General features: G+C 45.5%; 1 protein-coding gene across 1 annotated transcript in view; it reads right to left on the bottom strand.

Annotated features, from left to right (window-relative positions):
• Nucleotides 1-25,434, bottom strand: part of ACAP3 (ArfGAP with coiled-coil, ankyrin repeat and PH domains 3) — a 168,826-nt gene that overhangs the window by 14,133 nt on the left and 129,259 nt on the right. The window contains exons 11-24 of the mRNA XM_066606826.1: nucleotides 25,178-25,290; nucleotides 24,886-24,937; nucleotides 18,927-19,027; nucleotides 15,967-16,078; nucleotides 15,278-15,486; nucleotides 14,553-14,622; nucleotides 14,112-14,206; nucleotides 11,275-11,483; nucleotides 9,425-9,523; nucleotides 6,591-6,683; nucleotides 5,670-5,890; nucleotides 4,053-4,162; nucleotides 3,055-3,165; nucleotides 2,817-2,959 (exon numbers count right to left, since the gene is read on the bottom strand). Coding sequence (XP_066462923.1) covers nucleotides 2,817-2,959; nucleotides 3,055-3,165; nucleotides 4,053-4,162; nucleotides 5,670-5,890; nucleotides 6,591-6,683; nucleotides 9,425-9,523; nucleotides 11,275-11,483; nucleotides 14,112-14,206; nucleotides 14,553-14,622; nucleotides 15,278-15,486; nucleotides 15,967-16,078; nucleotides 18,927-19,027; nucleotides 24,886-24,937; nucleotides 25,178-25,290 — 1,738 coding nt within the window. The remainder of the gene's footprint in view (nucleotides 1-2,816; nucleotides 2,960-3,054; nucleotides 3,166-4,052; nucleotides 4,163-5,669; nucleotides 5,891-6,590; nucleotides 6,684-9,424; nucleotides 9,524-11,274; nucleotides 11,484-14,111; nucleotides 14,207-14,552; nucleotides 14,623-15,277; nucleotides 15,487-15,966; nucleotides 16,079-18,926; nucleotides 19,028-24,885; nucleotides 24,938-25,177; nucleotides 25,291-25,434) is intronic.

The following is a 25,434-nucleotide window of genomic DNA, read 5'->3' as shown; positions in this document are numbered from 1 at the left end:
GTCTTGAAGTGAATGGGAAATCTGCCTGTAATACCAAGCCGGGACACTGCAGTGGGAATGGAGCTGTCAGCTATCTGCAGAAATTGTGCATGAGCATACCGACCTGACCTGGTGAACAGTTGCCCAATGGGGGTCCTGGTAGGTGGACATCCACTGACTTGCCATTCATATGCCATTAAAAGTTCACAGATGGACAACCCCTTTAATAGCCATTGCAGCCTTGACTTGCTAATACAAATGTAATTATTAAATAGTCAATGTATTAATGAACAAGACTACAACAGGTACTTGAGTGTTAATAAGCTTAAGAGTCCCCTAGCCTATTCAAAACGCTACACCCACGTGCACTCAAGGTACTAAATAATAAGATCTGCCAACACAATCTCGTTGATGGCATCCAAGTAGCAACAGAAGTAAGAAAGAAAAACAAAAAGACAACAAAACAAGAAAAGAGAAGTGTACTTATATAAATACAGGCTAGATTTGCATTGTTGATTGCGTATACACGCCATGTTAATCAAAAGTCGGAGCTTCACTTTTAGTCAGTTTGAAGCTCACTACTTACGACCTACAAGGGTAATGGTAAAGGGTAGACTGTAAACTAGAAGGAATCCTGAGGAGGGTTCGAAGTTCTACATGGCCGTATGTTTGGACCTCCAATGAAGTTAGCACCAATTATTTTTTTTTAACTTCACATAGAGCAAATCTTGCTGGTTGGTAGTTGAAGCCCACCGGCTCCTGTCTGGCAGTGCTGTCTGGTGTTGGCATACTAGCCAAGGAACGTCCCGATTCCTCAGTTCATTAACTCGAGATTTAACAGAACAGTTGTCCAACCCCCCTCCTAAGATAAACAACATCAACTTGATGAATTCTTTTTTTTACGGCGGTACTTTTGATCATCTGGAACTCCTCATTACACGTTTATAGGCCTTTGGAGACGAATAGTTATATGGCTGCCGTTCCCACTTATTTATTTGGTGATTGAATGGTCAGGAATTTATTGCAAGTTCTCTAGTGAGCAATAAGACTAGATTAGCAATCGGACGAGATGGATTTTTATTGGATTTTCTGTGCTTTTCTGAGAGGGTGTTAGAAAAGGTCCATCACCCCAAAAAGACAGTGTACAAGTATGGTGGACCTAAGGTGCATATCATTTATTTTTCCAGGGCTTTAGTAAACCCTTAAGAGGTCAGGCGGCTAATATAATGCTACAGGTTCTAATCAGATGTTACCGAACTCAAAAAACGGAATTTGCGGGTTATGGGAGAAAAAAAACAAAAAAAGTCACTCGATGGAGGAATGTATCTGCCGATGATGATCTATGCAGATATAAATGGGCGAATTAAAGACAAGATCAGGTGACTATTAATACCCAAAGATTTAACAGTCCTCTCTATGTCCCTGATGTCCTGATCTCTTCATACAATGGAATTGCATAGCGCTAGAGGTGACATAGGCATACACTTGAGAAGCCAATCCTTAAGTGGAGCGGTCTCAGAACGTCTAGTGTGAGGGCAGAATCCCTGGTAGGTAACAAGGTAGGGCACAAATAGAGATATAGGCCTTTGTAAAGTCATTGAGTGTACTTTATGAGGGTCACCCTACACACTTAACATCTTCACTGCTGGTACAGGACAACAAGCTGAGAACCACATAGGATAAGAAAGAGGCACACAAGAAGTAGAGGAAAGAAATACCCATTGGAAATGACCAAACAAGTGCTGAAAACAAAAGGGAATGACGTATGAGAAGAGCGACAACTGCAAGAGGAAAATCGTGTCAGTAACCCAAGAGGTAAATGCAATGCAAACATGCAGAGAAAAAGCCAATTACACCTAAATAGGATTTTAGAGACCCCCAAACACCATAATTGCACCCATTCATGATATAATATTTTGTGCTCTAGAAAAAAAAAGTTTTAGGAAAGTTTTTTTCAGTCCATCCAGAGCAGGAATGTCCGAATTCACAGCGATAGATCACCCATGTCACCCGGTTCTGGCAGTGAAGAAGTTAAGACAAAGTACAACACACCTAGGGCAAAGATGGGGCAAGCCGTAAAGTTCATGTGTAATTAGCACACTAATATAAGCACCAGGAAATAGACAACCTTTGAAATAGGAAAAGTGCTTTAAATGTGGGTCTCTAAAGATCTCCCCACGCAGCATTACAGCAAATTGCTCTGAACCCCACCATTCCCCAAAGTATGACATCCACACCCCACCCTTCAGTCACTAAAGCGGAAGTTATGACAGAGCAGACCCCCCCACCCCCCTTTACAATGCATCAAGACAAGAACCCTACTAAACTAGGCAGCTGACGCAAACAAAGGTCCCTGAATGTAGAAGTACCTTTCACTGGCTCAGCTGGGTCCCTTTAACTTGATCCCTAAATAAATAAATAGTCAGGCACTAAAGAGGCAGAAGAGCCGCAGGTTCGCCCATGGACTCCGTCATCTCAGTGTCTGCTCTGATCTTGAGAACGTAAAAGTCTAAAAGAATCACAGTTTGTAAAAGTGCTAAAACAGTACATAAAATAGGACTACATCATCTTTCCATTTGCTCTCGGCAGTGATAAGGACAAAAAAAAAATAGTAATAATATTGGTCCAAACCCTTAAGAAAAAAAGAAACAAACATTTTGGTTTAGTTGTGCCCCTGGTCCACAAGTGATTCTTCCCCTCCCCTGATGCCAGAAGACAATCCCCATGCAGGTTTCCAAAAAAAAAAAAAAAAAAGTTGCCAAGAGCAGCTAGTGGAAAAAAAGTTCAAAAAAAGTAGGGATCAGCTGTGCCCCCTTGAGGGACTTTATCTGACTAACACTCATCTATATTAAGGCAGATGAATTCCTGGATGCACTTCCTGTACTGCTGTTCTGTTGGACTGTTGCTGGGATATTGACCTGGTTGTCCGAATGGCCCCTCCGCTTCTCTCATCTCTTCGTTCATCCGGGCAAGTCGTAGCCTGTGGCAGAAGGAGTGAGAGGGGTGAGCTCTTAGTACAAGAAAGGAAGTGCAGATATAGAAATAAGTGTCTAATACAAAAGGGAGAAAACTCACAAAGTGACAATATCTGCGTTAGCTGCCTGTACGGAAATACTGAGAGGATCTTGACCATCGTCGTCTACTGCGTGCTGATTGGCCCCTCGTTTCAAGAACAAACAAACCTGACTGAAAAACGAGAAATTCATTAAAAAACAACATAGAAAAACAGTAACACAGAAGTCAGTATATTGTTATAGCTGGTTGTGAGGAACATGTACCATGACTGTATATGTCTATAGATTTGATGCCCACAAGGTTAACTTGTTCTTATCTGGTTAGCGCTTCACAGTGGCCAAGATCCCTTATTGCAGGAAGGGAGCGCTAGAGGTGCCCCCCTCTTTGGAGAAGGTGCCAGATTTGTCATCTAAAGCTGGTTCCATAGAAAGTCATATGGAGGTTGGAAAAACTTCAAGGGGGAAACGGATGGATATTTGCTGTCCAAATCCAGCATCCTCCAACACCAGTGGGGGGAAGAGTATGGAAAGATGGACTGTTTAATATTCATTTAATTTCTCCCTCAATACCTCACTGTCCAATCCCAACCCAGGGATTTGCTTAACGAACAGACTTAAGGCCCATTTACACGCAAAGATGATCACTCAAAATCTGTTCAAAACATAGGGAGAATGACCGTTTTAGTGATTGTTTTGCATCGCCTTCATTTGCATGTAAATGAGCCTCCGGGAGCTGTATGTGGAGAACAGCAGGTGGTCTGTTATCTGCATACAGTCCATTTGTATTGCCATGGGGCTGCAAGCTGAATACAATGTTATCAGCACTCCCGCGAAGAACATAGCGTGCGGTCCCTGCTATCAGCTGCCCAGCCGAAGGATGGATTTTATGCTCACCTAAAAGTCATCATTCGGCTGAAAAGTAAACGATGGTGGCTTTTACACGCAACGATTATCGCTTAAAAGACATAATTTGAGCGCATTTGGACCGATAATCATTGAGTGTAAATGGACTTTAAGCCAGGGACTGAGAACTTAGAAATGTGTCTCACTTATACTTACCCAGTGTGCCCTAGATATGTTGCATGATGTATAGGTGCTCGTCCTCTCATATCAGTCTGGTTTACATCAGCCCCATTCTGCAGTAGGAACTCACAAGCTATTAGCGAGCCCTATAAAGAGAGTAAAATATATACTTTATGTCAGTTACTGCTCAGTATAAACATTACAAAACAGGAAATAAAGTATGATGCAAACAAATGCGAACACCATATGATAAAGGATAAAGCATTCCTCACTGTAAGTTCTAAGAATATTAGAAGCCTGTATGGAGTTCCGTGACTCTAAAAGCATGAGCCGCAGGGCAAGTACAAATATACAGAGCACTTAACTTTAGAGTAACTTCCAAAATTCCTGATAACTTATATATATTCCATACATTATTTCCTATTATAAACTTCCCAACTGTTGCAGAACCACTTTTTAAGTAGTATTGGATTTCCTTATTACCCACCTTACCTTGCAGGGATGGGAGACTGTTGTGCTGTCGTCCCTTAGGTAATAAGGGGACTGGTTTAAATAAATCCCATCAGTCTGAAAACCATCCCAAAGTCAAAGCCATTCCAGAGATCGGCTGTTCTTACTAGTGGAAGGGTTTAGCTAGTTTTCATTTCTCCTGCACCTAAGAATGGGCTGTCTGTGTACTAGACGGATCAGCCGGGTCCTCCAGAGGGAAAGTCACTTTACAGATGAACTCTGCTCTGGCTAATAAGAGGGGGAACCCAACAGGAAATGTACATATCCAAAGAAACCATTAAAAGAGGCACTAACTTTTCAGAACACTACTGCTCATCTACTAGCTTGTGTTAGACCGGTTCCACATCTGTGTTGGAACCTCCGGCCGGAGGTTCTGTCGCAGATCTGGCTGCAAACAGCGGAAGAAAAAGCGCTGCATGTAAACCAGGCAGCTGGGTGGACCTCATTATAGTCAATAGGGTCTGCCCGGGTCCGTCCAGAGATGTAACCTTTCGGCCGCGGGGATTCCCCTGTCCTGCTCCCTGAATGGAGCAGAGAAGTGGAATTTCCAGCGCAAGAGTCAAACCACCCTTAGTCTCATCATTTATGTAATATAGAGGTCTCTCTTCCAGCTTCTCTACAATCCACTCTCTATGGTTAGGTACAGAGCTTCTATAGTACGAAGGCTGTTTCCATAGCAACAGGCAGCTCCCTTGCACTCAGAGACTGCAGGCTGACAGATCTGCAGACAGTGCGATAATCTTTAGAGTCTCTGCTTCTCCTACTGTTACAGTGTGTGGGTGTGTGTCCACACATTACAGAGGGTTTACTAACCATTTGGCCAGATTGTTTCTAAATGCCTGATTGTCCTGGGAAAGCAGGGAGGTGGGCATTCAAATACCGTCTCCCTGCTAATTGGACCAGAGAGAGTGCAATGCAGCATGGGAAGTAAGGGAAAGAAAGTCAAGACAGTAAACTACTGGCAGAATGCTAGGCTTGCTATGCGTCCACTCCCTGAAAGTGGATTTGAAACAGCAGAGCAAAGGAGAACTGGTAAAGATCACCTGAAAATCAGGACTTACAGGCATGAAACAGGGTGCAAACAGCAGCATATTTTAGAAAACTTGTTAAAAACTCAGATATGCATTAAGAGTAATTTCATACCCCTATTACAGCCTGAATTAGAGGCGTCTTGCTCTCATCCTCATCATTCACCCAGTTGACATTAGCCCCATTGGCGAGTGCTTGGGCCATGATAGGCAGGTTCCTTGCACGAGAGGCTTTGTACATCAACAGTCCAGGATGAAGTTCTCGAAAATCCTCTGGGTCTGAAGGCTCATGTTCCGTCTCTGCTTCTCCACTAGACTCCTCTGAGACCTCACATTCTAAAATTCACAGGAGAAAAGAAAGAAAGCAAATTAATTTTACTTGGTTACATATCGCTGTTTGACTAGGACGTTGCAGCGTCTTACCAAGCCAATATGTATGACGTTGCAGCGTCTTACCAAGCCAATATGTATGACGTTGCAGCGTCTTACCAAGGCAATATGTATGACGTTGCAGCGTCTTACCAAGGCAATATGTATGACGTTGCAGCGTCTTACCAAGGCAATATGTATGACGTTGCAGCGTCTTACCAAGGCAATATGTATGACGTTGCAGCGTCTTACCAAGGCAATATGTATGACGTTGCAGCGTCTTACCAAGGCAATATGTATGACGTTGCAGCGTCTTACCAAGGCAATATGTATGACGTTGCAGCGTCTTACCAAGGCAATATGTATGACGTTGCAGCGTCTTACCAAGCCAATATGTATGACGTTGCAGCGTCTTACCAAGCCAATATGTATGACGTTGCAGCGTCTTACCAAGCCAATATGTATGACGTTGCAGCGTCTTACCAAGCCAATATGTATGACGTTGCAGCGTCTTACCAAGCCAATATGTATGACATTGCAGCGTCTTACCAAGCCAATATGTATGACGTTGCAGCGTCTTACCAAGGCAATATGACGCTGGGGCTCAAAGTTAACTTGAAAATAGGGGAGTTTCTTGCTAAATATAAAAGGATAAGCCCATGCTCACCTTCCTCCGTGACGCTGTCCACCACTGAGCCGAACACTAGGACATCATTACTTCCATCCGTGCTACCCCCCAGACCGCTATCACTGCTCAGACCTGCAGGGCCGAAAGAAAGAAAACCAAAATATGTTAAAATAAAACATAGAACATGGTAAATATATGAGAAAAAGATAATGATTCTCTGCTAAGTGCATGAGGAGAGATCTAGTATTATCAGGTAGAATACACTAAGGTACAATATACCCAGATAGTTGGTAATTTGCTATATAATAATAATAATAATCTTTATTTGTATAGCGCCAACTTATTCCGCAGCGCTTTCAGGCATGGATAAATGCAAAACAAATATCTCACAACTCCCCCATGAAAACGTACATGGGCATCAGCATGCTTATTGTTACAGATGATGGGGATAAGCAGGCATTAAACACATTCGGCGTTGCTTATCTTTAAACACTGAAAGGTGCTTCTACATGGAATGACTATGGTCCGTACTCCTGTGATCCAGCGAGAATCTGAACACTTACCATTCAGTGTAAACGCATGCAGCGACTGAATGACGAACGAGAACTCGTTCGCTTCTCCTTCGTAGTTCACTTTCTGCCTTCAGAAAACTGAATGACGGATCATTCTGTGTAACCAGGCAGTCGTTTACTTATGAATGTCTGCCTGCTTACTGTGAATGGAGGTGGTCGAGCCAGAATGATCCCCGTCCCGCCGCCACTCACTAGCAATGCTTGTTCCTGTGTACAGGATTATCGCTGGGACCATCTGTGCCGACAGATCATCCAATGTAAAAGCACCCTTAAATACAACAAATCTTATTCGTTGACCCTAACAGTAGGGCTGCTGCCATATAGATTAAATTGGATGATAATTAGGTAATGTGTATGGTCAACTACAGCGTAGCTTCACAGAATATGTAACATCTTACGCTCGGATTGATAAATACTAAAATCTATTAAGGGTTTTTATAAAAGTTGGTCAAAAAGTCGGTAAGAGCAAGGAATGGTGTAAAATAAAAAAAAAAGCTATGTACTACTCACCTGTTAAATGGCCCTCTCGGTCCAGCAAAGCCATCTCGGTCCCTCCTACTCTGGTTTTGGTCCCCCTGCATGGTCACGTGCCGTTCATGCAGACAGACCGCTAAGGCTGCAACGGTCACAAGAACAATGAATGGCGCGTGATCACTGCAGGAACTTCTGGGACTGGAGCAGTGGGGCCCGGGGCAGCTGCGTTGGACCAGGTGGGTCGTTTATCTAGTGAGGAATGCATAAAGCTTTTTCTTCTTATTTTACGCCGTTGGCCACCAATGTTTTGAGCAAGTTCTGGAAAGTCTTTTTTAATATGAAGCTATTGAGTTATACAGAAGTGATCTGTGACATAACCAACCAGAGAAGCCACCTTGCAGTTGCTATGGGGGCTCTTACAATATGAGGGCCCTACCGAGATTAGTCGCAGATTACTGGGTGGCGACAACCTGGAAAACTAGCAAGAGGGCAAGAAAATTGGCCCAAGGGTACAGTAGTTTAAAGGACTTGAAAGGGTAAAAAAAAAAAAAAAACTCCAGGCACTAGTCTTGCGTGGGAAAATCTGGCACCATTATGGGGGCTCATTTTGATCTTTGTTATAGGGCCTCCTTACTTCATATACTCCACTTCTATGTGAGCATACGGACGATAAAAATGACCCCACAGTGAACAAACTGCATAATGGACTTTGATTAAGACATTAATTTGCTATAGGCACAAAATAAACATTGCTCCAATGAAAATGCACATTTCTGTTTGTTTCCCCGAGCTTGAGATGTACCAGAGGAGGGGTTTTACACAAGGGCATACTTTAAATGGTCAGTGCAAAACGTCCGACCAGATTACATCTGTCCACAATGGACCCCCGTTTTTCTGAACCGTAAACCCACTGCTATATTATATCTTCTATTAGGTAAATATATATATCTTTCTCTTGCCGCCGACCTTACCTCCATCCGGGAGGAACGGCATAGCGCTCCCACCGGGCTCAGCGCCACTGCCAGTCCATGGTGCAGCTGGCAGGGGGTGCTGCGCAGGAAGCTGGTTGGCACCTAAGAGGAAGGTGAGGGCATAGTCAATTTAGTAACACAATCTAGTGTCTCTCTAATTCACTAGCATGACGATGAATCTACTCATGCAATCACTAATGAGGTGAAATACTTGGTTTTGGAGGAGTACTAACGATACAAAACAATAAAAGCAGTTTCTATAGTCTACAGAACATGATAATATACCAGGATCAAACATATGGAAAAAATAATACATGAGGTATTTACTCCTTCAAAGACGTTGATGCCTTTGGCGTTGGTCTTAGAATAAATGCAGGTCATTGTGCTTGGGTGAATGTAGCTAAGAAACCAGAACAAACCACATGCCACTTATAGGGGGCCATAGACGAAACTTTTCGAAAGTCAGACAATGTAAGCAAGCATCTGCTTTCTGGCATGATTCCGTTTTATTTCATACCCCACACAGTATATAACTTGTGTAGTGCTGGCGTTGGAGCAATGTTGAGCTGGCATCTATAGCAAGTGAATGACGCTATCAAACATTTATTCTTTTCCATATATGATGGTAGGATAAGATTAGTAATATGTGTGGCGTTAAAATCTCTCCTTAGCTACGAGATGGATAAGGAACAGAACTCTAAGTCAGTTATTATACCCAATGTGTCTTAAAGATCTAATGTATTAAGGCGGAATATTCCATATGTAACATTGAAGAGAGATTTTGCTCAGGACACATATTCTGTCAATACATGAAGATGAATTTAGCGGATGGTGAAGTGTAACAGTGAATACTTACTACGTGGTCCGGAGCCCGTGTCGAAGTAAGAGAAGAGGGAATCTAATTCATCCGGGCAAAATAAGGAATCTCGGCGGAATTTTCGCTCAATTTTTGCAGCTGCAAAGAGAGAAGTAAAGAAGGTGAATGCACGTTCTCAATGACGGAGGTAAAGAGCGCACTTGCGGCAACATCGGCTGTTATTTTGTGGGGGAATGTACTTGTCTCACAGGCCTTCAGTGAGATCTTCATATGTACGGCCTCATGTCCACGGGCAAAAGAACAATTAAAATCCACAGCGGATCACCCGCACGCGGATCCGCACCCCATAGGGATGCATTGACCACCCGTGGGTAGATAAATACCTGCGGATGGTCAATAAAAGTGAATTTAAAAAATTCTGGGGCATGAAAAAAAATGGACATGCTTCATTTAGGCCTCATGTCCACGGGGAAAATCAAATCTGCTCCGGATTTGTAACGCGGATTTGGGCCGCGGATGCAGTGCGGATGAGCTTAAAATAGTATTTTATTGCATGCGGATGACACGCGGATGCGTTTTTTTTCACGCGTGTATGCACGCGGATGGCATTTTTGCATCTGCGCGTGAAAAAAAATGCAAGGCCACTGAAAAAGAAGCCAAACTTGTAATCCGCATGCAGATTTCACGCACCCAAATAAATGGCATTTAACACCCGCAGCGGATTTCCCGCACCCCATAGAGATCAATGGGGCCATCCGGAGCGTGATCCGCACCTAAATGGAGCATGTCCATTTTTTTTCATGCTCCATGATTTTTCTAATTCACATTTATTGACCATCCGCGGGTATTTAGCTACCCGCGGGTGGTCAATGCATTCCTATGGGGCGCGGATCCGCGCGCGGGTGATCCGCTGCGGATTTTAATTATTATTTTCCCCGTGGACATGAGGCCTTAGGTGCGGGTCACCCATGGGGATGGCTCCCGCGGGCTTCTATTGAAGCCTATGGAAGCCGTCCGGATGCGCAGGAGACCCGCGCCTGAATTAAACTCACCTGCTCCGGGCGATGCAGATCTTCCTTCCTTCACGGCAGGATCTTCCTTCTTCAGCCCGGCGGATGTGCCGGGCGCATGTGCGCGGCACACAGCCGGTGTGCCGAGCACATCCGCCCGGCCGAAGAAAGAAGATACGGCCGCGAAGAAGGGAAGACACGCACGGCCCGCAGCAGGTGAGTTTATTCTTATTTTCAGCCCTCATGTCCGCGGGGCAGGAGGGACCCGCTGCGGATTCGCCATGGAAAATCCGTAGCAAGCCTGATTTTCCCCGTGGACATACAGCTATTTAAAAGTAGACACTTGTGTCTCTATGGTAACAGACTACAAACAAACCCTGTGTAGTCCTACAGATTTGACTTCTTTCAGAATCCAGCACAAGTTCCATCTAATGTAGGCTTCCATAGAAGACCAAGCTGAGATACAACCTGTTGCTGCATCAAATTAGCACAGAGTGAAAGAAGCCTTACGAGAAACCTGTGCAGTGCAGTGATACGCCCTTCTATATATATAAGAATACATGTACATCTAGGTTTTCATAACTTCCTCGGTATTCCCTTGAAAAGTGACACTGAACGCACACACATCTGCTGATGGAACCCACTCGCAGTAGGCATCAGTGGGGGCTTCAGCTCCCAGACCTGAAATGATAGGTTTGTGTCACGTGCCTTTAAATTCTGGCCTAGATATACCCCGAGTAAGATTTTAGGATAATTGGATGATTTAGGTTCAGGGTAATATTACCCTGTGTTTATCATAGACACTACCTAATTGTATCTTTGTAGTTTTACCTCTTATGAGAAGTGAAGACATGATGTTCTGCTTTCTTGGAGACCTACCTGAGGAGAGCATGGCTGGAGATGTGTTTCCACCTTCATGCCTGTACTTCCTCCGTGCGGAAGGAGCTTTAATGGAGCTGTTATTTCGCTGACATTTTTTCACACTCCACCTCTGAGACTTCCGGTCGTTTATTACATCTACACTTCCCAACCTCTTCAAGAACTTTTTCTCCACATACTTCGCTTTTATCCAGGCCTCTTTGTCCTGTCTAAAACAATACAACTCTTAGCCACTGAGAACAATGAACAGCAACATTCTTATTCAGCATCATATACGGGATCATTCCAAAAGGTGAGGATGTCTCCGAATTGTCTCGGATCTGGTGGGGTAGTTCTCAATTATGGTGGCTGTCCCACCATTCAGGTAGGCGAAGGGCATGTCATCCCACTAGACCACTACTCACCCGCTCTTGAACCTCAACTAGTAGCACGCTATCCAGTCTATCTTCTATCTTTATCCCTCACACAGTAGCTTTCTGTACATAGGCTCCTCTGATGGTTGCAGACACACTGTGCTCAGAGCAGGAGAGGGGATGAGCCTATATACAGAGCGCTACTGTGTGTGCTGCCGATTCCTATGTGAGGGCTGAATGTAAAAGACGGACTGCAGTGCTACTGTTTGATTGAGGTTTGGGAGTGGCGGTACCAACAGTGGGACCACAGAACGAGAGATTAATGGGGCCACATAGGGTCAATACTTTGTTGTGCCACAGAGGGGCCACTATATCTATGGAGGGTACTAAGAGGTTCATTTTACGTAGTGGTAGGATGGTGAAAGTGTAGTACTAGTAACTAATTAGAGAAATACTACTACTGTGTGGGGATGCAAAGGGAAGGACTTATCATAAAAGAGGTGTGGCCTAACAAACTTTATAAAAATCTGTCTCTCTTTTCATTGTCCAAAAGTTGGAAGGTATGTTAATGCGTACACTGGACCACTGGATAGTTATAAAATACAAGTCAAAATAAAATATATAATTTAAGGATATAGCGCTTTCAGGAAAACATCTAAGGTCTTGTTCACATTAGCATTGGAGGGTCCTTGCTCGCTGATTTCTGCTAAAAAAAAAAACAAAAAAACACAGGATGAATTAGCACAACATGCTGCACTATTTCTTCCTGTAAAATGCCGAAGTCCAGCTGCAAACCAAGCGAACCCCATTATAGTCAATAGGGTCTGTTCGGCACCAGTTAGTTCTGTCGTATAATGGATCTGTTTGGACATGAGTTGCTGTTTTGCTGCTCCCAAAACAGAGCAGGTAAACGGAAACCCCTATTGCTAATGTGAATGAACCCTTAGGCTAATTTCACACGATCGAGTGCAATATCGGACCGTGAAACTCAGCCCGATATCGCGCTCACCAACAAGTGATGTCCCCGCGGATCGGGGCTTTTTTGTGTTAATCAATTGCACTCGCATGCACCTCGCTTTGTGGCCCCATTGACAACAATGGGGGATGAATGCCCAAAGATGGGACATGCTGGGATTTTTTCACGCACTGCAATGTGGGGAGAAAAATAAAAAAATTGCTCATGTATAGTAAAGTGGTTTATGTATTTTTGGTAGAGTTTCCTTACATACACAAACATTAAGGCACAAAAAATAATGCTTTTGTTTTTTTGCAGTAATATGGTCTGACACCTACTCTTAGATTCCAAATTTGTTTTCAAGCTCAAGTAGGTTGGGTTTAGTAAGGCTATTTCAGTTTTCTTTTATGTGCTGAAGCAGCACATTTGAGATTCATATATCAATACTGTCTAGAGCCCCATGTAGATGGGACTAATGTCAGGCAAACGATGCCCCATACATACACGGGAGGTTGTATCACTGGCTCACAGCGGGGAGGCTGGAGGAGATTTCAGTACTCGCCCCCCAATATGCAGCATAAACGATGGACGATGAGCTGATTGCATTCGCTCAGTGTAAATAGCAGCCGTTGAGTATTGAACAGCCGCTATGTTAACTGAATGCAGAGGGGCGGGGGCGAGGGTGGGCGAGAACTAAAATCTCCTGCAGCCTCCTCGCCCCCCTGCTGGCCGCTTTGTGAGTGAGCCAACAATACTAGCTCCCGTGCAACAGCTTCTTCCTTCCTTCTGGGTCCCTGGCGCTGCTGATCTCCGGCAGCGATGCAGCAGGCTACAGTGTCCTCGGCGTTCACACAGAGCTCTCCTTCTAGTGACGGGGCTTTGAATACCCCGCCTCCAGCGAGTGAGTGCTGTGATTGCCTGAGCCACAACGCTCGTGAGCCAATCAGAGCTGGTGCTCAAATGAGCCAATCACAGCCATTCAGTGATGTCATTCACTGAATGGCTGTGAATGATCGATCACCGGCTCTGAGTGGCTGGAGCTCGATCCAATCACAGCACTCGCTCGCTGGAGGTGGGGTATTCAAAGCCCCCTCACCAGAAGCAGAGTTCTGTGTCAGGTACAGAGGACACGGCAGCCTGCCGCAGCCCCGGGTACTAGCACGAGAGGCTCAGACGCTAGGCGAGTTTTGATGTTTCTTATTGATTTTTTTTTTTATTTGCTAGGGCTTATTTTTTTATTTCAAGGTACGGTCACCAACAGGGTGGAGAGGGATTATTGGTTCACACGTTGCTTCGTTTCAGTTCACTTCGAAAAATAGTCGCTGGTTGATTAATTGTAGCCTGATGTAAACAGGCAATCGTTTGACAAGCCAATAAACTTTGTAGGGAGGTGTGTGCTTTAGCAACAGCAAAAATGAACAATCGCTCTGTGTGTAAAAGTACACGAACAACAAAACTCTGTATAGCGACTATTCAAACAATGGTTGTCCCATGTAAACCCACCCTAAGTGACGCTTTCTGATACGTACCGAGAATATCCTGGCGTTGGCTTTTTCAAACCTAGCTGTTCACACTTTGCTTCATAGATCTGGTTTATTGTGCTATTTCCCAGCTCACACATCAACTAGTGAGAGAGAAAGAGTGAAATACGGCGTTAACACTTCTAGTTGAATTTGCCAATTCTCTGCTTAAAAAATAGCTGCACTTTCTACAAACTTTTGACATGTTAGAGCGACCTCCAGACCTCTTCAGTGGACCTCTATGCACCCATCTTCAGCTGCGAAGAGCAGCAGATAGGTGAAGGGGCATAGCACTCCAGTGAGCGCTACAGCCCCCTCGTATCAGCGATCCATGGGGGTCTCAGCACCCAGATGCCCACTGATAAAAACTTCTGCCATATCTCTCTGACATGGCAAAAGTTTGCCAAAAGTGCAGTGAGGTTTTAACCAAACGACAGTACTATAGGGTACCTTAAGCAGCTCTGGCTCCCAGGAGTCCAAGGTAAGAGAACGTACTTTAGAACAGTGCACACCAAGACTCCTGCAGGAGATAAGGAGACACGTCAGTTATTGTTCTAGAGTTCTAAGATTCATAAGAAAAGCAGAAAAACAAACGAATTATTGCTCTAGAAATTTTCTCTTAAGGCCGCCTGCAGACGGGCAAAAATTCGGCAGCGGGATTCCCCGCAGAATTTGCGCCCCTGGACGCCTGCATAGGTTTGCATTACACATTGCAATCCTATGCAGACAGCCGCGGTTTGTCTGCGCAAAATCCCGCGCAGCAAACAAACCGTGGCATGCTCTATTTCTGCGAGCCCTGCACAAAAAAACGTCACTTACCAGCCGCCCGCCCCGCTCTGCGCCGGCTGCCTGGCAGAAGGCACATGAAAGAGCCGGGGCCGCGGGAGAGGTGAGTGCCCGCGCTGCTCTCTGCAGACGCTTGAGTCGGGTCCTGCTGCGAGAATTTTCGCAGCCGGATCCGACCAGGCCATCTGCAGGCGGCCTAAGATGGGCAACTAACCAGACTCTGTAGAGCCCTAATGTGCCGGTCATCGATGGCAGCTATTGGCTGCAAGTTGGGCGTTCGTAATGTAGTTCCGAATATGATTACAAGCAAAACACTCTTTTGAGCTTCATGTTATGTTCTGTATATTAACATCCTACATGCTTGCTACAAACCGAAACCAACAACATACCTGTGAATTCCTGAGCATTCGATGCAAAGTGTGATTCCTAAATTGATGCTGGCCCACCGGGGATCTGTCTGTCCACAATCACAGCACTGGTCATTGCCAGCAATGCTCTGCACCCGCTGCAAGATACTTTCGCCCTTGATGCTTCGTTCCCTTGAGTCACTGGCGGAGTCTATACTACTAGTGGAAGGGGATGCTGTCCTGTCAAGCCTCTGAAAAACATAAAAAATACACAATGACAAATATAGACCTGACCAAAACATCGTATTTGAGCATGTAAGTTAAGTGAGTCTAGTTAACCGTCGCCATCACGAATTTTAGCGAAGTAGCGTGTAACATCTCGTGCCAACAAAGCTGTACGTGATAGCTTATTTAATTGGAGATTAAATCGAACCTCCAGTCCTGGACAAACAAAGATGGCCGCACCGCTTCTCTGACTACCGGATGCGCACTGTTCATTAGTATGCATTGGTAGTCTAAGACACTGCATGTTGATCTGACTGATTAGCGCTGCTCATGTGGGCATCAGTGGCCAATCAGAGTAGCATGTAGTGGCTAGGACTAACGATGTATACTAATGTACAGTGTGCATCAGGTAGTCCGAGAAGTGGTGCGGCCATCTTTGTTTGCACAGGCCCGGCGTGTTGCTTTAAGCTGTATTCATTGCTCGTCCAGGAGAGATAGTCACTAACCTCTATATAGTAGTTATCTGGGGTTTCCCGGTATGCGGAGGCAATACTGGCTTGCACAGCTTGTATCCAGGCTTGTCGGAGCTTTTCAGAGTCAGCTTGTAGCATACAGCTCCTGGTCATTTGGAAATATACAATGGTTAGCATCACAAGTTTGACAGGCAAATATGTGAGCAGAAGAGCTTACAGTCTGTTTTAATACCATGAACACACACACACGGCTGGCCTAGAATGCTTGGCTTAGCATGCCTTTTAATAAATCTGCCCACTTCATATATTTAATGTATTTGGGTAAAGCCTAGGGCTACACAGCAAGAGGCTAAGCAGCACAAAGACCCCAAGTCTCACTGCAAAGATGGTTTGTGAACGTGGTTACGCTACTAGATGAAACTTTCATGAAACATTCAAGTCTGTTTGGTATAGGGTTAAAGACCAAAAGTGACTTTTCCAGCATAGAATTGTAACTCACATGCGACCAACTTATTTGTGGCACGTCAGCATGATTTTTTTTTTTGCGTCATAGATTGTAAGTCACAACCTAAAATACAGCAACACTGCAAATCATTGAAGAAACGCACAATTTCTTTAGGTCATGTGACTGGATGCCACAGGATCAAAGTAACCATAGCACTAGTCTATCTGCCTGACTAGATATGTACATAAAGAAATAGAACTATTATACTAGTGACTATACACAACACTACCACTAGGTGGTGATCTAGTATTTACAATGCGGTTCTAACTGACTAATACAAGTAGTGGAGTGTGATGCCATCAGGCCTTCGAGCAGCGGTCCATCCAAATGGTTTACATGAGTTTTTAATCAAGGAGTATTCCCTGCATGACAACTTATCAGTGCCTGATCGCTGGGGTCAGACCGCTGGGACCACCACTGATTATGAAAGCAGAGGTGCCGTGTACCTCGTTCAAATGAAGTGGCATTGAGCATGTGTTTAACTGTGTTCAAGTTCTATGGGGGCGCTGTACCCCGCTATCTCCAGTAACCTCATGGACTTTAAATGGAGTGGCAGTGCTCATGTTCAGCCGTATCGCCAATCAAATCGCGGATATGGGACCTCATTCTCGTGATCTTTGGATGCCCACCAATAAGATACTCATCACCCTGGAACACTCCTTTAAACTGTAAAAGTTAATGTACAGAGAAGCTAGATGGTCCCTTAAAGGGTTGTCCCACTTCAAGCTATTGGTGACATATCCTCAAGACAGGTCATCAATAGAGGATAGGCAAGGGCCCAACCCCTGGGACCCCCAGAGTTCAGTTGTTTTTCGAGAAGGGTGTCTTTGCTTCCTGCAGCAAAACAGCTCTTTATGCAAACAGCTCTGTACATTTAGCAGTGGCCCAGGTTGGCACTGCAGGCCGAGTCAACTTAAGTGAATGGGACTCGGTGTGCGGTAGCAATCCAGGCCACTGTACAATATACAGAGTAGTCTACTTTCTGCAGCAAAATTGCTCCATACACAAAGCCACTGATTACAGAGGTCCTGGGTGGTCGACCCCGGCCGATTTGCTATTGGTGACCTATCTTGAGGATAAGTCATGAGGAGCTAGAAGTGGGACAAGTCATGAGGAGCTAGAAGTGGGACAAGGGGTGCATAGAACAAATCATAACCATGTCTGGGGATCGTAACTAGAGATGAGCGAGTACACTCGCTAAGGGGTCAGAAACGCTCTTTTCTCCTTAGGGAGAGCAACTATATACTATAAACTAAGTGAGGAGACTCAAATGGCCACGCACGCTCCTCTGGGTAATATGCAAATAAGGGAGATGGAATAAATCCTCCACAGTGCCACCTACTGAAAGGCAGCATTCCTTCGAGTCAAAGTGGGACTTTTTATACAAGTCTTGTTACAATGACTGGGAATCAAAAGCAAAGCCAGACTCCATGTACATACAGCTGTTTCCGGGTTATTGCCCATCATCAGTGTACAGTAGGAGTCTGGCTTTTGCTAGTGAGAGGCCTGGGACAGGGGTCAGAAACGCTCTTTTCTCTGCAAATAAGGGAGATGGAATAAATCCTCCACAGTGCCACCTATTGAAAGGCAGCATTCCTTCGAGTCAAAGTGGGACTTTTTATACAAGTCTTGTTACAATGACTGGGAATCAAAAGCAAAGCCAGACTCCATGTACATACAGCTGTTTCCGGGTTATTGCCCATCATCAGTGTACAGTAGGAGTCTGGCTTTTGCTAGTGAGAGGCCTGGGACAGGGGTCAGAAACGCTCTTTTCTCCTTAGGGAAACAAGACTTGTAACAAGACTTGTATAAAAAGTCCCACTTTGACTCGAAGGAATGCTGCCTTTCAATAGGTGGCACTGTGGAGGATTTATTCCATCTCCCTTATTTGTATACGCGCTAAGGCACATTACTCGAGCTAGTAGTGCCTTAGCCGAGTATCTCCCCGCTCGTCTCTAAAGATTCGGGGACCGGCGCGGGTGACAGGTGAGTTGCGGCGGGGAGCGGGCGGGAGAGAGGGAGAAAGATCTCCCCTCTGTTCCTCCCCGCTCTCCCCCGCCAGCCCCCGAATCTTTAGAGACGAGCGGGGAGATACTCGGCTAAGGCACTACTCGCTCAAGTAATGTGCCTTAGTGAGTATACTCGCTCATCTCTAATTGTAACCTTATTTAAATTACCGATTCCTCCGCTCCTGTGAATCCCTGCAATGCGGTACTGCAGTTTAACAAGTGTCTGTCTACACAATACAAATGAGCGCCATCTCCATTAGCATAACTTTGCAACTGAGAGCGTACAAAGGAGGGCGATGCCCTAGAAAACAGCTGTCAGCCTAACCCACACTGCATATGAAAGAGAACATATTCATTGCCCTATAAATAACATATTATACATTATAAAGCGACTCCAGGAGTCGGATAGTGTTAGGCAAGTAGACCTAGTTCGACATGAATCCTCAGCTCAATATGCTTAATGTACGTGTTCAACTTACTTGGAGGGTGAGACAACTTCAAAACAAAACCTTCTTTCTATATCTTCGCAGGGTTTCACTGTGCACAGTCTAAGGTCCTCCACCACCACCGTCAGACCGTCCTGTCAGAAGACAGAAGAGAACTTCTAGAGACGTACTAGATTACAATACAGAGCAGCACCCATAATCGTACTAATCCCATGACCAGATCTTACATTATGTATACTGCCCCATCGAACGCTCCCGAAGCCGACTGTCAGCAAGCCAAAAAGTAGAAACAGAAAATGTCTCAGGGTGCCTGACGGTCAATAACCCCAAGAAACTTGTTTAAACTGAACGTCCAAGATAAGGAGCTGACTGTGACATCATCTGCTTGGGCGAACAATTCCTCACTCCATCTAAAGTAGCGGCAATCTATGGCTTTAATCTGCCGCTCTGGACCCTCTTCATCCCGTGAAGCCGCCGATCTGCCGCTGTGTTTACATGTGTCACTTCCTTAGTAAGCACAGCAACAGACTGCTACCTACAACTTCCAACATGCACAGAGCTTATAGCTCCGCCCCCAGTGCACAGGTCCGCCCCCAGCTCTCGGGTCCTACAACTTACTAGCACCAACCTACAGACAGACACAACCTTCCAGCACAGTGAACTGCACAAGTGCAATACAGCGCAGTGCTTCTGTTTATATCCTCCCATCATGCACTGCTCACAGCCACATGTTGAAGGCTATGGATAAGGGTGGAAGCAACAAATGCAGAAATAGAGATATTTTTCAGGCACATGACATAGAAAATGAAGAAAGAAGCTAGAACAAGTAGAGGGACCCCATTACAAACGGACTTATTGTGATGATGTACATTCAATTTTAAAATGTTAGTCAGTGCCCAGAATATGCCTTTAACCCTTTCCAATCCACTGTCTGACGTCCAAAGACATTATGATTTAAGGCTGTGCAGCTCTGACGTTGGAAGACGTCTGTCAGGGTTCTCTTACTGTATATTGCCAGCCTCTCTGCAGTTGGAGCCTATCCAACGTGTCACCTCATGCAGTACTGGCTTTAGCCAGCATATAGCGCCATTGTATAACGGCAGAAAAAGAGTAAGCCCCCTAGGAAAACCAGGATACAAATTGGATTGGAAAGGGTTAATAAAACTTTGTTCTCCTTGCAGATTCTATTAGTGTTCTGTCCCAATCTCTGGTTAGATTTGTCCCCAACTGTCAGTGTCCCCATCAGCCCGCCACCCAAACTCCTGTTAATATAAAGGATTGGTTTGGGTGATGGACGATGTACAACATATTGCAAGTCTCCCTTGGGTGATGACGATGAAGCTCTGGTCTCTGGCCCCCCCACAGCCCGATTATTAGCCAGATCTTTGGATAAAACCATTACAGTCTCCCGTATTAACCAAACAGGTTCCGTTACGTCTTTATAAAAAGGAAGCAATCCAGGGATTATGGGAGTTGGCAAATTCAGGAAAATGAGATTTAGGGTTAATTCAGACATGAGGGCTTTGCTGCAGATTCACGCCAGTAACATAGCGGAGGATTACAGTAACATCCACATTTCATCCACTTACTGCGGGCTCTCTTTCTGCTGGAAACTGAGCCTGCTGTAGATTGTTAAATTTGCAGCATGCTCACCCCGATGCAGAATCGTTGTGAATTTTCCCTACACTCAATTTAAATATCTACTGTAAATATGCGGCCCAATCCACAGCAAGAGACATATGCAACACGTGCCGTTTTTGCTGCGGACTCACCACAGATTTGTATCATGATATGCAGTGGAAAATTTCAGCCATGTATGGGCTTACCTTTCAAGGGGGGGGGGGGGGGGGGGCCTTAGTAGTAGATCGGGGGGGATTTTCTCTTGCTGTAAACCCCCACCAAATCTGCTTTGTGTGAATGCACCCTAAATCAGTGTGAAAGTTGACATTAAGTGCTGACCTCAATTCCGCAGCGTGCCAATTTGTGATGCGTATTTTCAGCAGCGATTCCCCCTCTTCAAATGAAAGGGTAAAATGACATCAAAATTCACACCAATTGGTGCAGATTTTGAGCTGTGAATTTGCTGCCAAATGTGTACATACCCCGAGGGGTAAATAGAAGGGATAATTTATTGGATTTTAATGGGCCCTGTGTAACTCTTTATATTCCCGTGAAGATGCTGCATGGGAATGAAAACTTGCAGTCAAGTTCCCTTGCAGACTAGAGCTGATCGCTAGAGTTCCCAGAAGCAGGACCGCCCTGTGATCAGCTGATTTTATGGACCCACTTCTTAAAAAAAATAATAAATTGAAAAGAACTGTTGGCAACCCCTTTAAGACACTTGTATACAGGCAATGGGGTTAAAGGGACGTGCTGACAGCTACAGAAGTGCCTTCTCTCTCCACTGACAGTATACAGATAGCACTTACTGTTGACAGGGCTGGCGAGGGCAGATGTGGGTAATCTGATTTCTCTCTCCTATTAACTTGATTGCTGCCACTCATGAAAGCAGCCTTTCAGATCAAGCAGATCACTAATCCCATTGACTCATCATGCCAATGACTCACGCTCCATGTGCAAACTATTAGAAACGGTCCTCAGGAAAACTTAGAACTGGCCACACATGCATGCACAGATTAAGATCAGCTGAGCCCGTCAGTTTTAGCAGGACCTACATAGCATGTAATCTGTATGAGGGTGCCCGATAGTCCCCCAACAGAAAGAAGGGTCAGACTGTTGACTTGTTAACATGCCCAATCATTTAGTTATTAACAGGCTATGAGGTGCCTGTACAGCCCGACAAGCCGAGTGTGCACGGGTACCGGCGAGTCAAGAGGAACAGCTGTTGGCCAACAATCCGAGAGGAATAGCTGTCGCCCGACAAGCAAAGGCTCAATTCACATCGGCGTTAGAGCTTCCAGTCAAAATTTTGTTTCTCTGCTCCATTTTTGGAGCAGAGAATAGTAATTAAAACTGAAATAAACTGATCATTATTTTTTTCCCCTGATTGATTTTAGAGGGTTTTCTTTTTAATAAAAAAAAAGTTACGTTTTCTGTTTACTTACATTTTTTTTAACTGAAATAACACAGACTGCAGCTCTATTTGTTCAGTTAAAAAAACGTAAACCATACAGAATGGAAGAAAACGGAAAGCTCCTCCTCTGTGTTCCATTTCATTAAAAAAAACCACTAAAATCAAATCAGGGGGGAAAAAAAAACAAAACAAAAAAAAACCTTTATTTTTGTTGTAATTCTGTTTCTCTGCTCTTAGAGGAGACCAGATGAACAGAATTATGACTGAAGCCCTAATGCTGAAGTGAACTGATCCTAAAGTGTATGGCCAGCTTAAGACAAAAATAAGGAAGCTGTTCTTACGCAGAAGTGCGTGTTGGACCGACCACATAGATGTCCGCGTAGAAGTGCGTGTTGGACCGACCACATACATGTCCGCGTAGAAGTGCGTGTTGGACCGACCACATACATGTCCGCGTAGAAGTGCGTGTTGGACCGACCACATACATGTCCGCGTAGAAGTGCGTGTTGGACCGACCACATACATGTCCGCGTAGAAGTGCGTGTTGGACCGACCACATACATGTCCGCGTAGAAGTGCGTGTTAGACCGACCACATACATGTCCGCGTAGAAGTGCGTGTTGGACCGACCACATACATGTCCGCGTAGAAGTGCGTGTTGGACCGACCACATACATGTCCGCGTAGAAGTGCGTGTTGGACCGACCACATACATGTCCGCGTAGAAGTGCGTGTTGGACCGACCACATACATGTCCGCGTAGAAGTGCGTGTTGGACCGACCACATACATGTCCGCGTAGAAGTGCGTGTTGGACCGACCACATACATGTCCGCGTAGAAGTGCGTGTTAGACCGACCACATACATGTCCGCGTAGAAGTGCGTGTTGGACCGACCACATACATGTCCGCGTAGAAGTGCGTGTTGGACCGACCACATACATGTCCGCGTAGAAGTGCGTGTTGGACCGACCACATACATGTCCGCGTAGAAGTGCGTGTTGGACCGACCACATACATGTCCGCGTAGAAGTGCGTGTTGGACCGACCACATACATGTCCGCGTAGAAGTGCGTGTTGGACCGACCACATACATGTCCGCGTAGAAGTGCGTGTTGGACCGACCACATACATGTCCGCGTAGAAGTGCGTGTTGGACCGACCACATACATGTCCGCGTAGAAGTGCGTGTTGGACCGACCACATACATGTCCGCGTAGAACTGCGTGTTGGACCGACCACATACATGTCCGCGTAGAAGTGCGTGTTGGACCGACCACATACATGTACGCGTAGAAGTGCGTGTTGGACCGACCACATACATGTCCGCGTAGAAGTGCGTGTTGGACCGACCACATACATGTACGCGCAGAAGTGCGTGTTGGACCGACCACATACATGTACGCGCAGAAGTGCGTGTTGGACCGACCACATACATGTCCGCGTAGAAGTGCGTGTTGGACCGACCACATACATGTACGCGTAGAAGTGCGTGTTGGACCGACCACATACATGTACGCGTAGAAGTGCGTGTTGGACCGACCACATACATGTACGCGCAGAAGTGCGTGTTGGACCGACCACATACATGTACGCGCAGAAGTGCGTGTTGGACCGACCACATAGATGTCTGCGTAGAAGTGCGTGTTGGACCGACCACATACATGTACGCGTAGAAGTGCGTGTTGGACCGACCACATACATGTACGCGCAGAAGTGCGTGTTGGACCGACCACATACATGTCCGCGTAGAAGTGCGTGTTTGACCGACCACACACGTCCGCGTAGAAGTGCGTGTTGGACCGACCACATACATGTCCGCGTAGAAGTGTGTGTTGGACCGACCACATACATGTCCGCATAGAAGTGCGTGTTGGACCGACCACATACATGTCCGCGTAGAAGTGCGTGTTGGACCGACCACATACATGTCCGCGTAGAAGTGCGTGTTTGACCGACCACACACGTCCGCGTAGAAGTGCGTGTTGGACCGACCACATACATGTCCGCGTAGAAGTGTGTGTTGGACCGACCACATACATGTCCGCATAGAAGTGCGTGTTGGACCGACCACATACATGTCCGCGTAGAAGTGCGTGTTGGACCGACCACATACATGTCCGCGTAGAAGTGCGTGTTGGACCGACCACATACATGTACGCGCAGAAGTGCGTGTTGGACCGACCACATACATGTACGCGCAGAAGTGCGTGTTGGACCGACCACATACATGTCCGCGCAGAAGTGCGTGTTGGACCGACCACATACATGTCCGCGTAGAAGTGCGTGTTGGACCGACCACATACATGTCCGCATAGAAGTGCGTGTTGGACCGACCACATACATGTCCGCGTAGAAGTGCGTGTTGGACCGACCACATACATGTCCGCGTAGAAGTGCGTGTTGGACCGACCACATACATGTACGCGCAGAAGTGCGTGTTGGACCGACCACATACATGTACGCGCAGAAGTGCGTGTTGGACCGACCACATACATGTACGGATTTTGCCATTTTCCCTAAATATTCAAGTTAAGATGGTGCTTTTAGACGGAACGACTATCGTAAAAAAAAACCAAACTGATCCGCGAAAGTGAATATAATCGATCAGTCAAACACGAGGCAACGACGAATGAGAATCGTTCGCTTTTCGCTCGTCCAGTTTATGCAGACATAAAAAAAAATAAAAATCATCATTTGCCCGTTCACTTACCGTTCAGTCTCTCTCAGTCACGTACACAGCAAATGAGAAAGACTGAATATGAACGCGGCAACTACGTATCTGCCTGTCCAAACAGGCTGAACGAGAGCGATCGAGCCAGCGATGACGTCACTCAATCAGCTCGTTTGAAAGGAGCCTTAATGGGGCTGAGCTGTAAATGCAGACGCAATCCACCACCAAGAGTGCTGGGGCTTCTGGGAAAGACACATAAGATCATCTGAATGAACATTTGCGTACCTTCAGCCTCTTCTGGTACACCAGTTGGCTATTTTGTATGGAAAACCACCTCCTATGAATGAAATAGAAAAGGGTTCAAAATAATTTGGACATCAATAGGCAGAAAACACCGAACAAAGCTAACCAGGTGTCTTCAGAACGTTACGAAAAGAAGCATATTTGTAATGCTAAGGATTCACAACCTTTAACCACTTGTGTCAAATTACGCTCTGCCAAAAAAAATATATGACAACAGGTTGCCTAGACGTACAGGATAAATGCATCCTGGCTGCCATTTCTATTTGGCACTTACCGATTCCACGTCTTGAACGCATTGCTTGCCCTTTTGAAGAGGTAGCCCTCCATTACAACCCCATTAGGGGCGTCCACATTAAACTCGGCTTTGGAGTCATCGTAGGAGAAATCCTGCCAAGGAAAAAAAAAATAAATAAATAAACAACTTATACTCTTTATATTGCATGTAACGCAATGGTGAGGAGGTATTCAAAGGGGAACTCCACCCAATGTGTAAAAATTGGGCGTAAGGCCGGATTCACAGGAGCATATTTT

This window comes from Eleutherodactylus coqui, chromosome 6 (genome assembly GCF_035609145.1).
Source record: "Eleutherodactylus coqui strain aEleCoq1 chromosome 6, aEleCoq1.hap1, whole genome shotgun sequence".
NCBI lineage: Eukaryota > Metazoa > Chordata > Amphibia > Anura > Eleutherodactylidae > Eleutherodactylus > Eleutherodactylus coqui.
This window is presented reverse-complemented; position numbering and strand designations above follow the sequence as displayed.